This window comes from Alligator mississippiensis, chromosome 3 (genome assembly GCF_030867095.1).
Source record: "Alligator mississippiensis isolate rAllMis1 chromosome 3, rAllMis1, whole genome shotgun sequence".
In the NCBI taxonomy this organism is placed as follows: domain Eukaryota; kingdom Metazoa; phylum Chordata; order Crocodylia; family Alligatoridae; genus Alligator; species Alligator mississippiensis.
Genome location: NC_081826.1, coordinates 79,065,304 through 79,085,303, shown reverse-complemented (window position 1 = coordinate 79,085,303; position 20,000 = coordinate 79,065,304). Strand labels below are relative to the sequence as shown.

Genomic DNA, 20,000 nt, shown 5'->3' with positions numbered 1-20,000 from the left:
TTAGGAGGGGAAAAAATTGCTCTAGAGTAGAACTCTTGTGGCAAGGTAGAGCCCAGAGCAGTCTTCCATGAATCAAGAGTTCAAGTGGCAGGACTGATAATGCATTACAAACTCCATCCTTGTTATTGTGAGTCTGCCAGGCAGCACTGGAGACAATGACCTTGGAAACAATGGTTCTTGGCCTGTGGACTGGCAGGTTATTCAGCAGTCCATGAGATTGTACACCTCTGCCCTTTTAAGCAATTTCATGCTTAAGGGTTTTTGCTAGTTGCCGTTAGTGGCCAGGAAGGATTTTTTTACCCTTGTGGATACTACTGGCTTCAGGGGAGAGGATCCCCTTCCTCTGAAGCATATGGATGTTAATCATCACGAGGGATCCTGGCTTTCTCTGATGAAACAAAAATTTTAAATTTTCTTATACCACACCACTATAGATATAGATATATATAGAGGTAGGTCCTGGGAGCTGGTCAGCAGTGGGGGATGCATGAGGGAGACAGAGAGAGATTTTGTGTGTGTATGCATATAGAGAGAGAGATATATAGTGACATTTTATTTTAATCATGTAGAAATGTGGATTCGGGGGGTGTTAAATCAGAAATGTTTGGGGGATTTTTATCAGAAAAAACCGGGATCCCTGACCGTCACTAATGCTGGGGGCAAGGAGGTTCTATCTAGTGGGTCATAGAATCATAGAAAATCAGGGTTGGAAGGGACCTCAGGAGATCATCTAGTCCAACCCCCTGCTCAAAGCAGGACCATCCCCAACTAGATCATCCCATCCAAGGCTTTGTCTGCCTGGCTTTTAAAAACCTCCAAGGCTGGAGATTCCACAACTTCTCTAGGTAACCTGTTTCAGTGTTTTACTACCCTCCTTGCGAGAGAGTTTTTCTTAACAGCTAACTTAAATTTCCCTTGCTTCAACCTGAAACCATTACTCCTTGTGCTCTTATCTGCCACCACTGATAACAGTCTAGCTCCATCTTCTTTGGAACCAACCTTCAGGTAGTTAAGGCCTGCTGTTAAATTCTCCCTCATTCTTCTTTTCGCCATACTAAATAAGCCTAGCTCCCTTAGCCTCCCCTTATAATTCAAGTATCTCAGCCCCCTAACCATTTTCATTGCCCTCTGCTGGACTCTCTCCAATTTGGCTACATCATTTCTGTAGGGGGGGGCCCAAAACGGGACACATTACTCCAGAAGCGGCCTCATCAGTGCTGACTAGAGGGGAATAATCGCTTCCCTCAATCTGCTGGCAACACTCCTACCAATGCAGCCCAGTATGCCATTAGCTTTTTTGCAACAAGGGCACATTGTTGGCACATATTCAGCTTATTGTCCACTGTAACCCCCAGGTCCTTTTCTGCAGAGCTACTGCCCGGCCAGTCAGTCCCTTGCCTGTACCAGTGCATAGAATTGTTCTGTCCTAAGTGCAGGACTTTGCACTTGTCCTTATTGAACCTCATGAGATTTTTTTTTTTGGTCCAATCTTCCAATCGGTTTTTCTGAATCCTAGCTCTACCCTCCAGCATATCTACTACTTCCTCCAGCTTGGTGTCATCTAGAAACTTGCTGATGGTGCACTCCATCCTGTCTTCCAGGTCATTGATGAAAATATTGAACAGGACAGGCCCCAGGACCAACCTCTGGGTTACTCCACTTGATACCGACTGCCACGTCGACATCAAACCACTGATTACTACCCTTCAAGCCTGACAGTCCAGCCAGCTTTCTAGTCACCTTACAGTCCAGTCAACCTGGATTTTCTTAGTGTGCTTTCTTAGTGTGATTACAAGAATGTGTGGGAGACAGTATCAAAAGTCTAGCTAAAGTCAAGGTATATCACATCCACTACTTTTTCCAACATCCACAGAGGCAGGCATCTCATCATAGAAGGCAGTCAGGTTGGTCAGGCATGACATGGCCCTGGTGAATCCATGCTGACCATTCCTAATCACCTTCTTCTTCTCTAAGTGCTTAGAAATGAATTCCTTCAGGATTTGCTCCATGATTTTCCCAGGGACTAATCTGAGGCTGAATCCTCCTGCTTCTCTTTCTTAAAGATGGGCACTATATTTGCCCTTTTCCAATTGTCTGGGACCTCCCCCAGTCACCATGAGTTTTCAGAGATAATGACCAGCAGCTCTGTTGTCATATCAGCCAACTCCCTTAGCATCCTCAAGTGTATTGCATCTGGTCCCTTGAACTTGTACACATCCGGCTTTTCTAAATAGTCCCTAACTTGTTCTCTTGCCACTGTTGACTGCTAACCTCCTCCCCGAACTGTGCTGCCTGGTGCAGTAGTCTGGCAATTGACCTTGCCTATGAAGACTGAGGTGAAAAAGGCATTGAGTACTTCAGCCTTTTCCAAATATTCTGTCACTAGGTTGCTTCGCATTCAGTAAGGGACTCATACTTTTGTCGATCTTCCTCCTGTTGCTGACATACTTGTAGAAACCCTTGTTACCCTTCACATCCTTTGGTAGCTGCAACTCCAGTTGTGCTTTGGCCTTCCTTATTTCATCCCTGCGTGCCCAAGCAATACTCTTATGCTCCTCCCTAGTCATTTGTCCAAGGTTCCACTTCTACTAAGCTTTCTTTTTGTGATTTAGCTTACTGAAGAGATTTCTGCTAAGCCAAGCTGGTCTTCTGCCATGTGTGCTAGTCTTTCCGCACAACAGGATGGTTATTCCTGTGCCCTCAGTATTCCTGAGAGCTCTCAGAACAAAAACAGTCTCCCTATGCCTGAAAAAGGGTACTTGTGCCTGAAAGCTTGCAAATAACTTTGTTCCAATGACTCAGTTGGTCTAGTAAAAGATATCACATTTACCCAAAGAACCTTGCCTGCCTGTGCCCTCAGTAAGGTTTCTTTAAAATACAGCTAGCTCTCCTGGACTTCTTTCCCTCTCAGACTGGCTTCCCAGGGAATCCTGCCCATCAGTTTCCTGAGCAAGTTGAAGTCTGCTTTTCTGAAGTGTAGGGTCTTTACTCTGCCGCTCTCCTTTCTTCCTTTCCTTAGGATCCTGAACTTGATCATCTCTTGGTCTCTGCTGCCCAAGTTGCTATTTACTACTACCTTTCCTGCCAACTCCTTCTGTTTGTGAGCAGCAGCTCATGAAAAGCACGGCCCCTAGTTGGCCTCTTCAACACTTGCACCAAGAAGTTGTCTAAAAACTCTCCAAAAACTTGCTGGATTGCCTGTGCACTGCTGTAGTGCCTTCCCAGCAGATGTCAGAGTGATTGAAGTCCCCCATGAGAACCGGGGCCTGTGATTGAAAAACTTTCTGCTAGCTGTTTGAAGAAAGTCTCATCCATCTCACCTTCCTCGTATAGCAGATGTCCACCAAGACATCACGTGTGTTGCTGTCCTCTCTGACCTTAACTCTGAGATTTTCTATAGGCCTATCTCCAGTTTGAGTGGAACTCTGAGAATTTGAAGAGCTCTTTTACATAAAGCACAACATGGTAATCCCTCCGTGACATCTCAGATCTGGACTTCAGGCAAACAGCAGACCTACCAAGACAGCAGGTCAGGCCGGCAGATTCCCACGGAAGGGAATTTCCAACCACCATTCGTTGCTTCCTCTTGGTGGCAGTGGTCTTGATCCTCCCAACCTTTGACATGCCTGGTCTGGCCTCTTCTACCAAGGGAATGTGTTCCTCCTCCTCTGTTGCTAGGGCTTCATAACTGTTCTCCAGCCAAACTGCTGCAGGTGGAGATGAAGATACCTGCTTGATGCCAGAGTTCACAAGCTCTCAGCTTCCATCTCCTGGGAGTCCATGTCCTCTTCTTTCTCTAGTGCTGCTTCTGGCAGTCCTTCCTCCACAGTCCTAGAGGTCTCCTCCAGCATTCAATTGATGGCATCCTCATGGAGCAGGATGCTTCAGAGGCTTGCCTGCTCCTTGAGGGACACCACCAGGTGTCCCTCAAGGAGACCGCACTTGTCTGTAACTGGAAGGAACTTGCAAGCTGCCGTCTCCACAGAGCCAAACCAGGACCTGGGTGGAAGCCTCAGTAGTGAATGATCTTGGCTGGACAGACACCACACATGGGGGGAAAAAAGAAGAGCGGGCATTGGCATTGCACCATCCTTCAACCATTTCTCTTGGTCTCTTAACCTGCCCCCACTGTCTTATCCCTTTTTCCAAACAGACCTTCCCTAGCAGTCTCCCCTGTGAGTTGACCTGTTCGTTGTTCCTTGTTGCTGAAAGGTTCCCTTTTCCTTGCTAACCTGCTTCTTTTCATTAAGCTTACAGTGAAGAAAGGTGAGAAGGAGTTTCTAGGCAAAATCCCTAGCAACTCCCCCCCCCCCCCCCCCCCCCCGGACTCTGGTTAAACAAGGAGCTTAAGTATTTATCTAACTGCTCAGTTTTAGCAGTTAGATCAATTAATTAAAGAAAAAAATATCTTTAAAGGCTCCCCTTCAAGGGGTGGTTGGGGAGGGGAGGGGGATCAATCTGACCTGCAAACTGACTTGTGAACTGTTTGCAAACTGTCCTATTTGCTGCCATGGTTGCTTGCTCTTTGGTTGCTCAGGGAGTCTCCTCTTACACCTTCCTTGGACTGGACTGGCTCCACCCCCTTGTTAGAGCTTTTGTCAGACACAGGCAACAATCACCCAGCAATGGGCCGGCTAGCAGCACTCCCAGCTGCTCAGAGCTCATACCCAAACACAGTCCACCAAACACTGAGCAAGCCACACACAGGCAGCCCTGGCTCTTGTATCTTCCCAGAAAGTAAGGGGTTGGATTGGCATGGGCATTGAGGCATACAGTTGACCGCCCAGAGGTTGCAAGTTTGGGGCCATAGCACAAAGTCTGTCATGGTGCAGCTTGTCAGATACCAACGAATCGGCAAATTCTGCTAAGTACCTTGTTACAAGGATATGAAATAGGAAAGGAAGTGTGAGGTAGATATTTTTTTATAAAGAGCATGTCAAAGGATCTGTAGACTGCAGGTCTGCATTGTGCGTGTATCTGTTTTGTCAAGATGTCTCATGGAAGAAGAGCTTGATGTTACATACTTATTGTTCCCCAGAAAAATTAAGCACATTTTATGCATCCTAGAACAATTCTTGTGTTTGAGCTTCCGCGCTCCTGTTTTACTCTCATCTGCCCTTAAAACATTGCTCCTAACCACTTTCCATGAACAAAAATCTCTTTTAACAGCTGTTTGGGGATTTTAGAAAGCAGCAGAATTTTTTGCAACAATAACTGCCACTTTGATTAGCTGCTATTTGTATGGGGTTTCCCACCCCTATTTCTCCTCCTCTCCTAGGCTCCTTCCCTCCCTGCCATCTGAAAGGTAAATCCAGGACAACCGATATTTGTCCACTGCATCTCTGCATCAAGGATGAGGGTATGAGACACCATATTTCTACAAGCTGAAGTGTTTATGCTCCATACGAGAGATTTTTACAATCTAAACGCTCTCTTGTAATACAGTGAATGTTGTTTTATTGAAATGTTCCTTTTAAAGCATTTTTTGTCTTTACTACCGTAATTTTAGTTTTTTAGTATTGACTAGAGGAGTATCAATGGTAGTCTGTGTATCTGAAAGGAATGAACAGTGAATGAGGTTGTACCAGCATATTCCTGCTTTGTCTGTTTAGAAGCATCGTCAGACATTAGCTTTGCATATAGTATTTCAGACATCAGTTTTGCATTCTGGCTTACTGTACAAGTCCATTTGCTTCATAATTATATTGTAAATCATCTTTCACTGTATGCTATTGTAAAAATAATATTGTATAATAAAATAATACCAGATTTTAATTTGGTTAAAAGTAATTCAGTGTATTAAGGTTTTTATTTCAGAACATAAAACTACACAAGAGTGTGCACCTAGCTTTCCTTTTAGTTAACATTTGCTTTTGTTTCCTGACATCCTCTACCTGCTGAAACAAGGATATTTTGCTCTTGGATTATTCATTATTGTAGCTTTTCAAGGCATGATGGCTAACACTTTAATGGTGTAGTGATGGTGACACAGGATTCCTGACATGCCATTTATTAAATCCATAGTTTCTGCTGATATACTTGCCTCCAATAAATTTCCAGATATGTATTAATTGCTAAAAACTAATAAAAGAGGCTGATTGTATAATGAGATGTATAGTAATACAATGGTAATTCAGATACCTGGGATCCTGGGTTTGCTGTGAAGCAGAGACAGAATGGATTTTCATCAATGACAGCTTTATAATAGGAGAGCTTACATTAACCTTCTGAAGCAGTGTATGTGGGGAACACAAACCCTTCTCATATGTGTGATGTAACAAAGAGTTTACTTCTTAGTTCTCTTGCAGGAGAGCTGAACCTGAAGGCCTAAAATAGCAAATATCCAAATTATTAAGTAGTTGGAAAATAGTAAAAGATTTTTCTCTCTTTTTATTCTTCCATGATATCCTTGCATACATCTTGCTTTGGCAACAAAATTGTGCACCCTAAATACTTCTGCATCACACTCAGTGTTCCATTCTTCGTTGGTCAGTAATGCCTTTGCATGTAATTATGGGCTCTCACATACTATAATACTTTCTTAGTTGATTCATTCTAGCTGCTTGCTTCTGTTACATTAGATTATATTCTCAGTGCTCTGTGCAGTACATCCATTTCTGGATGTATTCTCATTTCTTGTATTTGTGCCGCTTTCATGCTTTTTTTGTTATATGTTAATTATAGTCTAAATAAGGATGATTTATTCTGAGCAACACAACCCTGATTCAGTGGTCCATCCCAATTCAGCAAAGCACTTGCTATGCATGCTTAAATGCATAAGATGCATCTCATGTTGAAATCCCAATTACTTCAGCAGAACGTAAGCGTGTATCCAAAATATTTGCACACGAACCAGGGCCTATATGAGTTTGCCTTTCTTATGCACCCACTGTTGGAAATGAGGGAAATCTTTGTGTCAGGCTATAATTTCAATGTATGTTTTTATAAATTTTTTTAACATCTCATTGTTTGGGTTGCCTTTGTTATTTCTCATCTATCACTCTTGTGTGCAAACAGGCCTATTATATCAATTTATAATGTTGAAGGGCTCTGAGGCTATGTAGGGGTGTATGCAGTATGTATGCATATTACAGGTGTGTGTATGTATAATATAGATGCGTGCGTGTGTGTATGTGACATTTTTGACTGGTATAACATTGAGATTAATAATGCGAAAATTAAATGGCTAGATGAGTAAACTGTCTGAAAGTGATATGGAATAGCAGAGGCTGCTGACTTAAGGTCCCTCTATACAGTTAGAAATACTAGTATTGTTCTCAAAAAAAAGTTCTAGTCCTAATCTTTAGTCCAGTGGTTCTCAACCTTTTTAGACTCAAAGCACCCCTCCTGGTTGGTGTGAGGTATGCCAACCGCTGTAGACCACAGGGAGGGAGGAGGGTGCACTGGACATGGATGAAGGAAAGGGGGAAGTCTTACCTTTCCAGTGGCAGTGGTTGCTGCTGCTATAGCAGTGTCAGCACCTTAAAAGCCAACTCTGGTGCCCCATTTACTCCCTCACTTCCTTCTTCCTTCCTTTCCTCCCCACATACATATTGGGTGCAGGGCTCTGCCTGCTATGGGAAAGGTTTTTGGGGGGACAGAGGGAGGGAGGAGCACCATTTTGTTTACTCTATTCACTCCCCACCCCCCGTGCTCACCCTCCAGATGCACTACTTGATGGAGCACTGTGCTTCCTAGCTCCTATGACCAGGCAGGGCAGTGTAGGGCTGCCCTGCAGTGACAAAAACTCCCCAGGGGTGATTCAGGCACCCCCCTCATAGTTAGTGTCCAGGGCTGGCACTCCACTTGCCCTGCCATAGTTATGCTACTAGTACTGAAGTTCTCTTAGGTTCTGATAATAGTTTACTTTTGGTGCGGCATGTTAGGACCATGACTATCAGCCATGAAGCATTGCAGCCACTGGGCTTCTCTAACTTGAACTGCTGGTCTGGTTTTCCTTCAACATCATATCTGTGCCATGGAGAGACCCAGCAATCTTTTTTTTTTTTTTCTTTTTTTGGTTACAGAAGGTGTTTTAGCCCTACAGCTTCAGTAATTGTACATTCTACCAAGAGTTTTCTATTTCAGCTCATAAGGTCAAGTGTTATTCTGACAGTCATTGAACTGCAAGTAATTAACGACCACATTTGAGTAAATATGAGTAAACATGAATTTCCATTTAATGTAGTTCCTACAAGATTATTTTTAGCAAGCGGCAGTGAAGCAGGAAAATGTGCTGCAAACCCTGGATAAGGGGGAGGGAAGAGAGCAAGATATTTAAATTCCTTTTGGCTCCAAATGTGATAATGAAGAACTATTTTTAGCTTGTGACGTTATTTGAACTTCTCTGAATCAGTGGCTACCCAGTCAATAGCTTTGGATACCTAAAACTATTGAACATCCAAAGCAATGAAAAGCCACATGATTCTCTGCTGACCAATTTATTAGTTTGACAACTCATTAGTCCTTTCCTTTTTCATGTCCTTGTGACAAGGTGTCTAGCAGAATTTGCAGATTCGTTGGACTCTAGGGCTGTGCTGTGGGTGCTCCTGCTGTGACCTGAAATTTGTGATCTCTCTGGGCTGTCAACTGATCACATTGGCACCTGTGCCACCCCAGCCCTACAACTCATTAGTATAATGAATTAGTATCCCATATTACTGTAAGGAAATTTCAGGTGATTTCACAACAGGCACATGGACAAGTTCATATCTTCCCTTTATAGTTACCACATTTGTTTCTTTAGAGGTGAGATAAAACTATCCCTTGTGCTACTGTAAATAATTATCACATCTTTCTGTAAAAATCCTAGAGGCAATAGTATTGAAATGGGCAGTGCCAGAAAGCCCTCCCCAACCTAATTCTGTCACTGACAGCATATTCTAAAATGAATTTTGTTTCAATTATTTCAGTGCAAGGAGAATTGAGAGATCCTTTTGACTAAGTAGGAGTTTAATTATATGTGAAATGCTGCAGCCTGCCTTGTGGCTCTGCAGTCCCAAATAAGAGACATGCATGAAAGCAGGAGATAACATACATAATTTCAAGGGCAGAGGCCTTTAGGTATGCACTGACTGTATTCAGGACTTCCCCGGCCTTTTTGCCTCCTGGATTTCAACAGGGGTTTCCCTGTCAAGAGTCCTTTGCCTTCTTAAGTATAGTAGAATAGCAAACTAGGGACTGGAAAATCACTGACTAATATTATGTCCTAATAGAAAGTTGAATCTTGGATAAACAAACTACGCCTTGAGTGAAATTCTGGCCCCAAAGACATCAATGGCAAAACTCCCATTAACTTCACGGGAGCTAGGATTTAACCCTATATATTTAAAAATTAGTAGACAAATGAGTCTGATATTTTGCTATGAGGTTTACTTTCAATGTGGGAAGAAGAAAATTGAATTTAAATGTACAACATTTTGTTATTGCTAAAGGGAATTATATTTTTAAATCCTAACACAAAATGAGAAACAGCTTTGAAATGCAAAAATGCATGAGGACAGTAAGGTGGTTTTAGCACTTTTGTTTCAAAATTTTAAAGAAAATTTAGAGCAAGCACAGTAAGAAATGAGTAAGTAGTGTTAGCGATGTGGTGGTAAGAAAGAACCGGAGAGTTTTCTCTGAATTTAGGGTAGTTAAAAGTTGATCTCTATTATATAGTACAGTTGATTTAAGATATGCATTGTGGAAAGGCCCCTCAAAGGTTACCAAACTGCCTTTGTTAAACAGTTTGCAAAGGTGAGAGAGCATATTTATACCTCCCACCATTTTAGCAATGTTACTTCTATCCTGGTAGCTTTACTGTAGCACTTTTAATGGGATTACAAGAATTGTCAATACAAATGATCAATGACTCAGTCTGGGAATGCTGTCTCTTAGAGTCCAAATTCTTTTAGGGCCAGTGATAGGATGGGGCTGGAAAAGCCCCTTCTTGGCCTGATGGTTTCAAAAAGATTTTCAAAAAGACTCAGCAGCAGATCCAGACAAACATGCATGTACAATATGCAGTGCCACAGACCCATCTGCAGTGCTGCACACCGCACACGACACATGCAGGCATTCCCCATGCTGCTGATTTGCACAGCCCTGCAAATTAGTAGTGCAAAATGGCACCATTCCGTTTCACCTTGAGTTTCGAGGTTTGGACAGAACAGGGTTTCACATTGAATTTCATTTCGATTCAAAACAGCTGTTCCGTTTTTCTTCGTTGAAACAGTAAGGCTGTTTCAACTCAGTTTCGATGCTCCACTAGCTCGGGCCTGGGACAGGGAGTCAGCCCATCTGGGCTGACTTCCCATGTCCCCTCATGCACTACATTGGATCTTGTGCTGCTGGATCTTGCGCCGGGGATGGGAAGTCAACCCAGCTGACAGACTTCCCATCCCCAACACTACGGTCGAAAAGTTTCGATTTTTGAAACATTTCAACTAGCCTCATTTTGTTTCAAGGCTGTTTCGATGCCCTTTGCTTTGTTTTGATTTTGCTGTTTCAACCTCGAAATGAGTTGAAACAGTGTTGAAACAAAATGGTCGGCGAAATTTTGCACAGCCCTACTAATCTGCGTTGCTGATTTGCTGGCTATCCCAGTGTCAAAAACCCTGCAGTGGAAAAAAGCAGGACGGCGCATATGGCGACAGTGTGCACTGCCCCAAACTGGAGCCTGGCTGGCTCGAGCCATGTTCTGGCTGCTGGCTAGGCTCCCTGCTGCCAGATCACTGCTGCTGGAGCCGTGGGAGGCCCCCAGGACCCCAGGTAAGATTGCTGGGACAGGCCAGGTGCTGGCTCCAGCCTTCTCTGCCCCACTCAGGGCAACATGCCATGCAGCAGAGCACACATGCACAGGCATTCTTCGGAAACAAGTAGCAGCAGCAGTAGTCCCCAGGGAAACGCATGTGCCTGTACATCTGGATCCGGCCAGGGTGTCTCCCAAACTGCCTCTCTTGCAGCGAATAGAAACTTTACCACAAGTTTTATTGGGAACAGAGTTATGCTGATGCTGTATGCAATTTTGAAAATCCCTTCCTAAATGTACCCCTACAATGAAAAGTCTGTACTAGAGCTTTTTTTTTTTTTTAAGAAAAGAGAGAGAGAGAAGAAAGCATCCTGTTAAAGGAATTAATCAAGTGACAGAACCTGATATTTTAATTTAAACATTCCAGGACAATATAAAATATGAAGAGGCAGAGTTGCTGAGGTGAACATTTGATATGAGCATAGTATCAGCTTTTATTTTCTCCTACACTGTAAGTAGCTCATCTAGATAAAGTACAAACAAGTGCTGTAAGTGCAATGCAATTATACCTAGCCTCAGGAAAGAGCATTGAACAATTTTATTATATTGCTAAAGATTAGTGCTGGAATGTGAAGCTGAGAGACCTATTAGAGGACTGTTTCATTAAAAGAAATAAAACAAGACATTCATAAGGCACCACTGAATCCATTAAAGAGGAAAGGGGTCTGAAATGGCCTTTCTTGATTCTTGTTATTAACTTCAAGGATTGCTGAATTGGGGAACTCTGCAAATATGCTTTTAGCTAGCATTTAAGATCCCTTTTAACTGCCACATCACCAGGCTAAATTCAACTCTGCTGTAACCACACTTCTATCAGCTGACTTGTATCATTTACAGCAGGCTCAAATTTGATGCACAGTATCTATCATTTGTTGAGAAAGGAAGAGTTAATATGAAACATCTTCCCAGTGTGAATGAATCATGTGCATACAGTGGGAATTTGGTTAGATTTTCCAGGAAACTTTAAAAAAAACCCTATGGGCTGGACCTGGAGTGTAGTTTAATTTTCATTAATCAGCGTCTTTGATGCTATTCAGTTGTGGAATGAAATAACAGGTTACAGATTATGGAGGACAATTTACTGGTAAATCAAATTGTGCCAAATAATGGCAACTGATGGGTTCAGGCATAAGGGCTTAACCTACTTACAAAGAAGTAAATTAAAGAAGAAATGTGTAAATAATGGGTTTAAAGCTGGGGAGTCTGTTTTAATAAAAACAGAACTTTATTGCTTAGTCAAAGCTGGTTTTAAAAATTGACCAGCTCTGTAGAAAACTGTATTTTCTGTTTTGTCTAATATATGACAATTGTACAGTAGGAAGACAACAACTCTTTACTGGTCTACTTGCCTCTAATTTTTAGCGCTTAACCATCCAACTCAAGTAAAAAAGAGAATAATTTCATGAGACTGGGAGCACCAAAATATGACTGGTAGAGCATGGAAATAAAGATTGCTGATACAAAGGGTGATGGGCCTTGTCCTCCTGGAGGAAGGAAGGAGAATTCTCTACTACTAGAAGTCCCAGGTACTCTGCTAGATTGTACTGGCCTTGTGGGGCAAAGCTTTCTGTCAGTAGTTGCAGCCTGAAGCTCTTGCTCAGATACTGCAGAACCTCTGAACAAAACTGGCCAAAAATCAAACAGAGCAAATTTTTCTCTTCTTTTTACACATACCTGTTACACTGGAAGTAGCTAGATTTATCCAAACTCTGACCTGACCTGAATGTTGTTGCAGAGGAGAAAAGATATTTTAATCATTGCATAAGACTTCATGAATTGTTCACTCTATGACCATTATATTTTAGTGCCTGATTTCTCTCACTGGCACTCTGACTGTGACTCCCTTTGTTCTTCATCTTTCATAGACCCCACCTATAAGCAAGGCCTTTTTCAAAATGTTAATTGGGAAGCAAAAGTCCTTTTCATAAATTGTGACTTGCGAAATAGTAGTGAACCTAATATAAGAAGGCTCACTATTGAAAAATGATCATTAAAATAATCAATTGATACTGTAGCAAGTAAAATTCTCATGAAATGAATTATAGAACCATAGAAAATTAGGGTTAGAAGGGACCTCAGGAGGTCATCTAGTCCAACCTCCTGCTCAAAGCAGAACTAACCCCAACATAGAATCACTGAAAATTAGAAAATGGACTAGACATACCGTAGTATGTTACAATATTCATAAATCAAAGATGCCCAGCAGCCAGGAAGGGGAGATGTGTTTTGTTTTCTTCTTCTGTTGTTTTCCTAGACATTATAAAAAAGATTTATATTAAAAAATTCTTTAAGTATACTAGCAATCAGGACTCGTAGTTGAGGTGATATGTTTTATTAGACCAACTAGATTTTTGCAAAAAAAATATCTTTAACTGCAAGTTTTCAGGCACAAACGCCCTTCATCATCAGGCATTGGAGAAAAGATTGTAAAAGTTGTCCTGGGTTGAAATGAAAGTTCATATTTCATAGGAGAGTTGAAGTTGTGGTAAAATCTCCTGTTTGGAAAAGTTCATTTTATATGCAGATTAGGTCCAGAGAAAAGTTGGAATAGTCTGTTTACCTCAAAGTTGTTTGGTGTTAAGCAGGATGTATTCCTATTTCCTTCTTGTTATGGTGTTTCATATTTCACAGAAGAGTAAATAGATGGAATGCTTTTCTTAGCAGGCATTTCTCATCTGGTGAGGTGTTTCTGAGCTCTTTTTTTTCCCCCCAAAATCTAGTTGGTCTAATAAAAGATATCACCTCTACCATGAGTCCTGACTGGTTTTTCCTTTAGTCCAACATGGCTACAACCTGGATACCTTACGTATACTCTGTGTTTTATGGACAGAAAGATTAGAATGAAGATCATAAATTAGGGTTAACTGTTTGTCATTTTTCCTGAAGCTGTACTAAAGTGACAATAAAAACAATTGGTTCAGCATATCAATATCAAATAAAAGAATGTCCTATATTTTTAAAGGTTGGAAATCTTGTGGTTGAAAGCAGATTTCAGATTCTCAGGAGGAGCATCTGCAGTACATTGAAGTTTATTGTCTCTTATACACTTATGGTATTCTTCCTGCCCACATAGAAAATTTCTTTCTTGAAGAGGAAAACAAATGGTGGAAGGAATTAATAGAAGACAAATATACTACAACCCATATTATAGGAATTACATATGTTATATAATCTTTTCTTTAGTGTTTAGTTCTTTAGTTTTTAGTTAGTTTTTTTTTTAAGTGCTATTTTCTGTAAGCAGAAGAGAAACAAATGGAGTGAGATAATGTTTAAAGTAATTTTGATCCAACACTGGGGACTGAATTCTGAGTATCTCACGCTGAAATCTCTATCGTCAAGTTTTGTTTCTAAGAGCTGCCAGACCCATAGTCTGTGGGCCTGGAGGAAAGGGGTGCTGTAATAACCTGTAGATCAAGGTGTTGGTGCTTTTTAGTATAAACTCATAATCATGCGGTAAATTTGTATAGATAAGCTGAACTTTCTACCAGTGGAACTTACAAATAACCATTTTACATAACTTCATGTAACAATGTTTTCTCCTTTTTGTGGACAGGAAGGCGAGTAAAATGCAAAGGAGGAATAGGAGGTGGCTAGCTGAGATGACTGACACTCATTAGCACTTATGACTTGTACATCATTTTTGTTCTATTATTGCTCAAACACTGCTGTTTGAGTTGTCTTTTAAAAGACAATACTGGTGTCTTTTAAAAGACACTAGTATTGAAGATGAATACTGGTGCAGGAATTGTCATTTAAAATAAGTTTGTCACACATCTCGTCTTCCTGTAAGTACCACTGGATTTACATAGTGAGTCTCTGGAAGCTGAAGAAAGTTCTTAAAGGGTTTCAAAAGGTCTCCAAAGCATGACTCCCAGATGATAAGGTGTAACACTATAAAAGTACTGCTCAGCCTGTCTGGCCCTATGGGCCAGATCTGTGGTGGACAGTTGGTCTGTGGGTGTAATTTGGTATGCCAGCCTGACCCCATGTGCTGGATCCAGCCATAGTGCACCCCTGCAGGTCACCATGATCTGGCACACAGGACCATGTATGTCATCTAGACCACAGTGCTCCCAACTGGGCTGGAAATCTGGTGGTGGGGAGCAGTGGTAGTGTTAATTGCTGTGGCTCTGGAAGCACTTCATGCTGCCACTGCTTCCCGGCTGCCAAATTTTTGGACCTGTGGGGAGTGTCATGGCTAAGATGACAAAGTTCCATGGGCTAGATCTGGCCTGCAGGATGGCGATTGAACACCACTGTATTACAGCATTTTAGTATCATCCAGTAATAAACATATTGTATTAGCCAAGGGCTTCAGACACCTAAGATAATGTTCCTGGTTCTGCCACAGGCTTCCTATGTTATCCTAGGTAAGTCAAATAATTCTCTGAATGCCTACAAAACTATAAAATGAGATGAATACTCTTTCTTTGGATAACAGGAAGATAAATGTATTAATGCATTTGAGGTGCTCTGGAATGATTCCAAAGAATAACTGATATATATTTATTTTTATATTTGTTTTCTATTTTATATCTTGTTTTATATTTGTAGATATAAGAATAAATATACCTGGTGGCAGCCTATAAGTACATTGGGGTATGCATCAGGACCTGGTAGAATACCTCCTGAGCGCCCCAAGGGATGACAAGGTCCAACGGTCACAAACTCCTCCAAGACTTTTTTAGGCTGGACATAAGGAAAAACTTCTTTACTGTTTGAACCCCCAAGGCCTGGAATAGACTGCCATCAGAGGTGGTGCAAGCACCCACTCTGGAATCTTTTAAGAAACGTTTGGATGTTTATCTTGCTGGGATCCTTTGACCCCAGCTGACTTCCTGCCCCTGGGGCAGGGAGCTAGACTTGATGCCTTTCCGAGGTCCCTTCTAGCCCTAATGTCTATGAAATCTATGAAATATGGGCAGAAGTAAAAAGAGAATAAAGTTGCATCAAAGGCCACTTTCAGCACATTGAAAGACTGAGGATTTTCAATGTTTGAAAGACTATGTGCCATCCTATGAAAATGGAGAAGTTGCTGTATGATGTATGTGGCTTGAAAAATATCGCTTTTATTTCACATCTTCAAGAGGGGAGGCTCTTCCACATTTGTTGATGCACCCACATGCGAGAAGGAAAGATAATACATAACCAAATAGTATGCCTTAGATATAAACAGACATTGATAATGGGAGACATGGAAATATTTCAAACATTTTACACGACGAAAAAAAGCTGAAACAATTGCACTCCTTTTGCATATGTTTTCCACGGTATTTCAGCAAATGAGTCTACTGGCAGGGATGTTCGTGAAACCAATAATTATTATGCAGTTGTTAGACAATGATTCTGAATTTGTAAATGAGAGGTTTTGCTCGTAAATATTAAGTCATTCTAACCAGGAAAATTAAAGAGGGGTGTATGACCCCCATGCCAAATCAAAACTAACCAGTCCAGGTAACTGTTGATTATCAAGTATCAATAATTAATTAGTTATAAACAATATAGGGAGCAACAGTAGAAATGATTCAGTGAATAACACTATAAAATAAATCTCAGAAAAAATTAAGTGGCTCATGGACAATTCTTAAACAATAGACATTCATCTACATTCATAAGCATCTGTCTAATAAATGTGTTCACTAGAAACTATTTTCTCAACAGATATAATCTATTAAAAGGTTGTTATTAGCCCATCAACACCTAGAGAGATGACAATTTACTGCAAACATTTGTGTCTGCTATTAAAAACTCAATTAGAAATATCCAGTAGTGGGGAGCTCATGTAATGTTTAAGGGGATTACACAGTCTTTCATCATATGGGTACTGATATGAGACCAAATCTGACTGATACAATAAGAACAATACTGCCACTTGCCCTAAGTTCAGTAGTCTGTATGAAGTGACATAGAAGTCTTTTGTGAGTTCCTAGTGGGGCAGATGTTCACATCAGAAAATATCCACATCAGGTGAAACCTTTGGCACTTTTCTCAATAGTATCAGAAGACAGCCAATAACTGAAAAATCTTTATAGAAAAAATGTATTCAACAATTTTTCCAACAAAAACTGATAAGAACCATTGATATAGCACCTCTTATAAAATTTCACTAAACTTCTTGAGAAGTCTGAGTAAAGCTGCTTTGGAGAGTCATAAGTGACTGCCTTCTTTTTTCTGAGCGATCACTGGGGGATATGGAAAATTGTTTTTCTATCCTTAGAAATTTTGTGTGGTAGGCTTCAGAGTTCTTTACTGTTCCTCTTCCCATTAAATATGTAAGCTATAGGAGACCATGAACAGTGGGGCTGTAGTGTCTCTGGCATGCAGATAGAGCACTCTGTTTTATTTCATAGACTCTATCTAAGATTGGTGTCTAGGTTAAAAATACTAATCTCAAGTAAAATCCAGACCATAGAGTAGTGTTGCTGGCTTGTTAGAGGGATTATTTTGAGTGGCTAATGAAGATTGTATCTGTTCCATTTTTGGATAAAACTCAAAGTCTTCTATGGTGTGTAAGTTAGTTATCAGTAGTCACACAACACTGAAAAACTGAACATTGCTTTTGGGAGTGGAGAGAGAGCCAGAAGAAAGCAAAGTCTTGTATATGGAAGAGGATGTAATGCCTTTCCACCAAAAGGGGCCTCAGAAAAGCTGTCTTAGGGCTATTGTGGACACATGTCATACTAGTTTACCTTAAAGTTTATGTGGGAACTATTACAAGGATATGTACAGCTATGTTCAACTTGTGAATGATATGAACTATTTTCTGATGATTTTTGTCTTCTAGAATGATTGAAGATTGTGGGAAAAGAGGAAATACCATGGCAGAAAGAAGGCAGCTGTTTGCAGAAATGCGTGAGTACTTTGTATAAATATTCCACTGCAAAAGATGAACTGGATATAATCTAACATCGGTGAATGTCATGTGAACTTTCTGTTCCAAGCAAGTGATATCTCATTCTACAAAATTCATTTTTTCTACTATGAAACTGAAATAGCAGAAGGATAGCTATTCAGAGGTAATTAATAAAAAAATGTAATGCCTACAATAGCACAAATGTAACGCTTGAATAAAGAAAGCAATCTGTCATAGACCCTGGATTTTATAGCATTGATATTATATACATAAGAGTTCATATAATTTGCTTCCCCCTAACACACACACAAAAGTAAGAAAGGAAAGAAAATGTGCGTTAAAGTACTGAATAAAAAGGAAAAGATTGAAGGATTTAGAAAATAAATATATTCTAGGTAAATAAGGTCCCAATTCAACAAAGCACTTAAACATATAAATAAATCCCTTTAATTTCAAAAGTGTGAGATCTCCAAATAGAGAGTTTTTCCTGAACAAGGCATAGATTGGTTTGTGGCATTCATATTTGAAATGATAGGCAGAATCTGAAGCATCTCTCCATTTAGTGAACCAATTGATTTTTTTTTTCTTCCAGATGCCAATTACAATCTTCTATGAATTAGTGTCCTGTCTAATATTACCTTACATGGAGTGCTAAGGTCAAAACTCAAAAGGCATAGCGTGATGTTGTTGCTCAAAACTCAAAAGGCAAAAAGGCATAGTCAAAATAAATGAAATACTAATAGATTTATCTTACATATTTACATATATTCACAGGGGAGTTAACTGGTAGAAGTAGCACCAAATATGGCCAGGAAAACTTGTTTCCATTTTGGGTGCTGATGTACATTATCCAGGAGAAAAATATTACTGTGGCAAAATCCGAAAACACCAGACAAGGCTTGCAGTTCATTGCATTGTTTTATTTTCAAATTGCCAGCAGTATTGCCTGTGATGAGAATACCTGAAAAGAACAAAATGCAACCCTGAGCTGAACAAAGGCAGGTGAAGCTATTTTTGTCAGCAGTTTGGGCAGGGGTATCAAACATATGGTTCATGGGCCAGATACAGCCTGTGGAGCCCCATAATATGACCTATGGTGCTGCCCCATTGACTCACATGCTGCACACGATTAGCCCCATGCCACCCAGAGCCCTCAGTGGGGCCAGCATCCTGTGCTGTCCATGGCATTTACCCAGGCCAGCATCCCAGGCTGTGCTACCTGCCAGTACTCACTCAGGCCAGTGTCCTGGACCTGCCTGGGCAGGTGCTGCATACACTGGATGCACTGATCCGGTGACTGGACTGGTTCTAGTCCACTCATCTAGCCTGTGGGGCCAAATGAGTTTGACACCCCTGATTTTAGATAACTTAGAACTTGATATTTGATTTGCCACAGTCACATGTGCACGCACATGCTCCTTACTATATGTTTTTTCACAACCTCTGTGGAAGCAAGGTCTTTATTTGGAAACCAAATTTCAGACTGTGTGTGGAATTTGAAGAATGAGAAAACTAATTATATCTGAAACAGAAGCAAAGCCAATAAATTGCTTGCATTTTCTACTCCATTTCTCCAGAAAGTCTTTCCCCAAAATAATAAAAATCACAGTGTGTGCTAACAGCAGAAATGGCAATATTTTTTAAATATATGTTCCTTCAGCACCACTTAATACCACTCCCTGCAAAATGCATATTGGGTAGGATCCTTTAGCTTCTTTATACCTTGTAAAGGGGTTAAAGTGACAGAAGCAGATACTAAAAGCTACAGGCTTTTCCTGCAGTGTATGGAAAAAAAGAGTACATGGTTATTCTGACTAATAAAAGGAGAACTTAGTGTTACAAAAAATGTAGCTAAGTTTTTCCAAACACTGTCAGTAAGATCCTAACAGAGAAAAGAAAAACCTAGTAATTTAACAGCAAAGCATGTCTTGAGAAATATCAAAAACTTTCAGAGCCTGATGCTTAGTTGAGGGTAACTTCTGCCAGTAACAGATGCTTTAAGACAGCCAACTGGCAAAGGGAACTAGTAGAGAACCCTGGGAAGATGGCGTGGACGAACCTAGTCGGGAATGGAGCAGAGGCTGGGAAGAAATCAAAATCTCTTCTTCTTGTCTCCTAGATCCACGCAAGTTTGAAGTGTTTGGGTCCAGCAAGTGCCAGATTGCCCAACAAAGAATGGGAGAATAATGCTAACACATAGTCATACATACAACTGCAAATCACTGTGACCCTATTAATGTCTAGAGACTTTTTTCAAAGAAAGGATTTGGAAAATGCTGTTAAAATACAGGACTGGACCATATTTCAATGTACTCTATTCCGTTTACAGTCTAAAGTTACGTAGGTGAAATTACA

General features: G+C 40.8%; 1 protein-coding gene across 20 annotated transcripts in view; it reads left to right on the top strand.

The window, feature by feature from the left end:
* The window catches only part of DTNA (dystrobrevin alpha), a 395,888-nt gene that overhangs the window by 213,125 nt on the left and 162,763 nt on the right, over window positions 1-20,000 (top strand). For 18 of the 20 annotated variants that reach the window (XM_059724115.1, XM_059724128.1, XM_059724116.1 and 15 more), the window contains one exon: window positions 17,577-17,644. The exons of 1 other annotated variant lie outside the window; for it this stretch is intronic. In XM_059724115.1, the coding sequence (XP_059580098.1) occupies window positions 17,577-17,644 (68 nt within the window). Of the gene's footprint in view, window positions 1-12,213; window positions 12,319-17,576; window positions 17,645-20,000 lie in introns of those variants that run through there. One more of the 20 variants, XM_059724126.1, reaches the window with a different exon arrangement.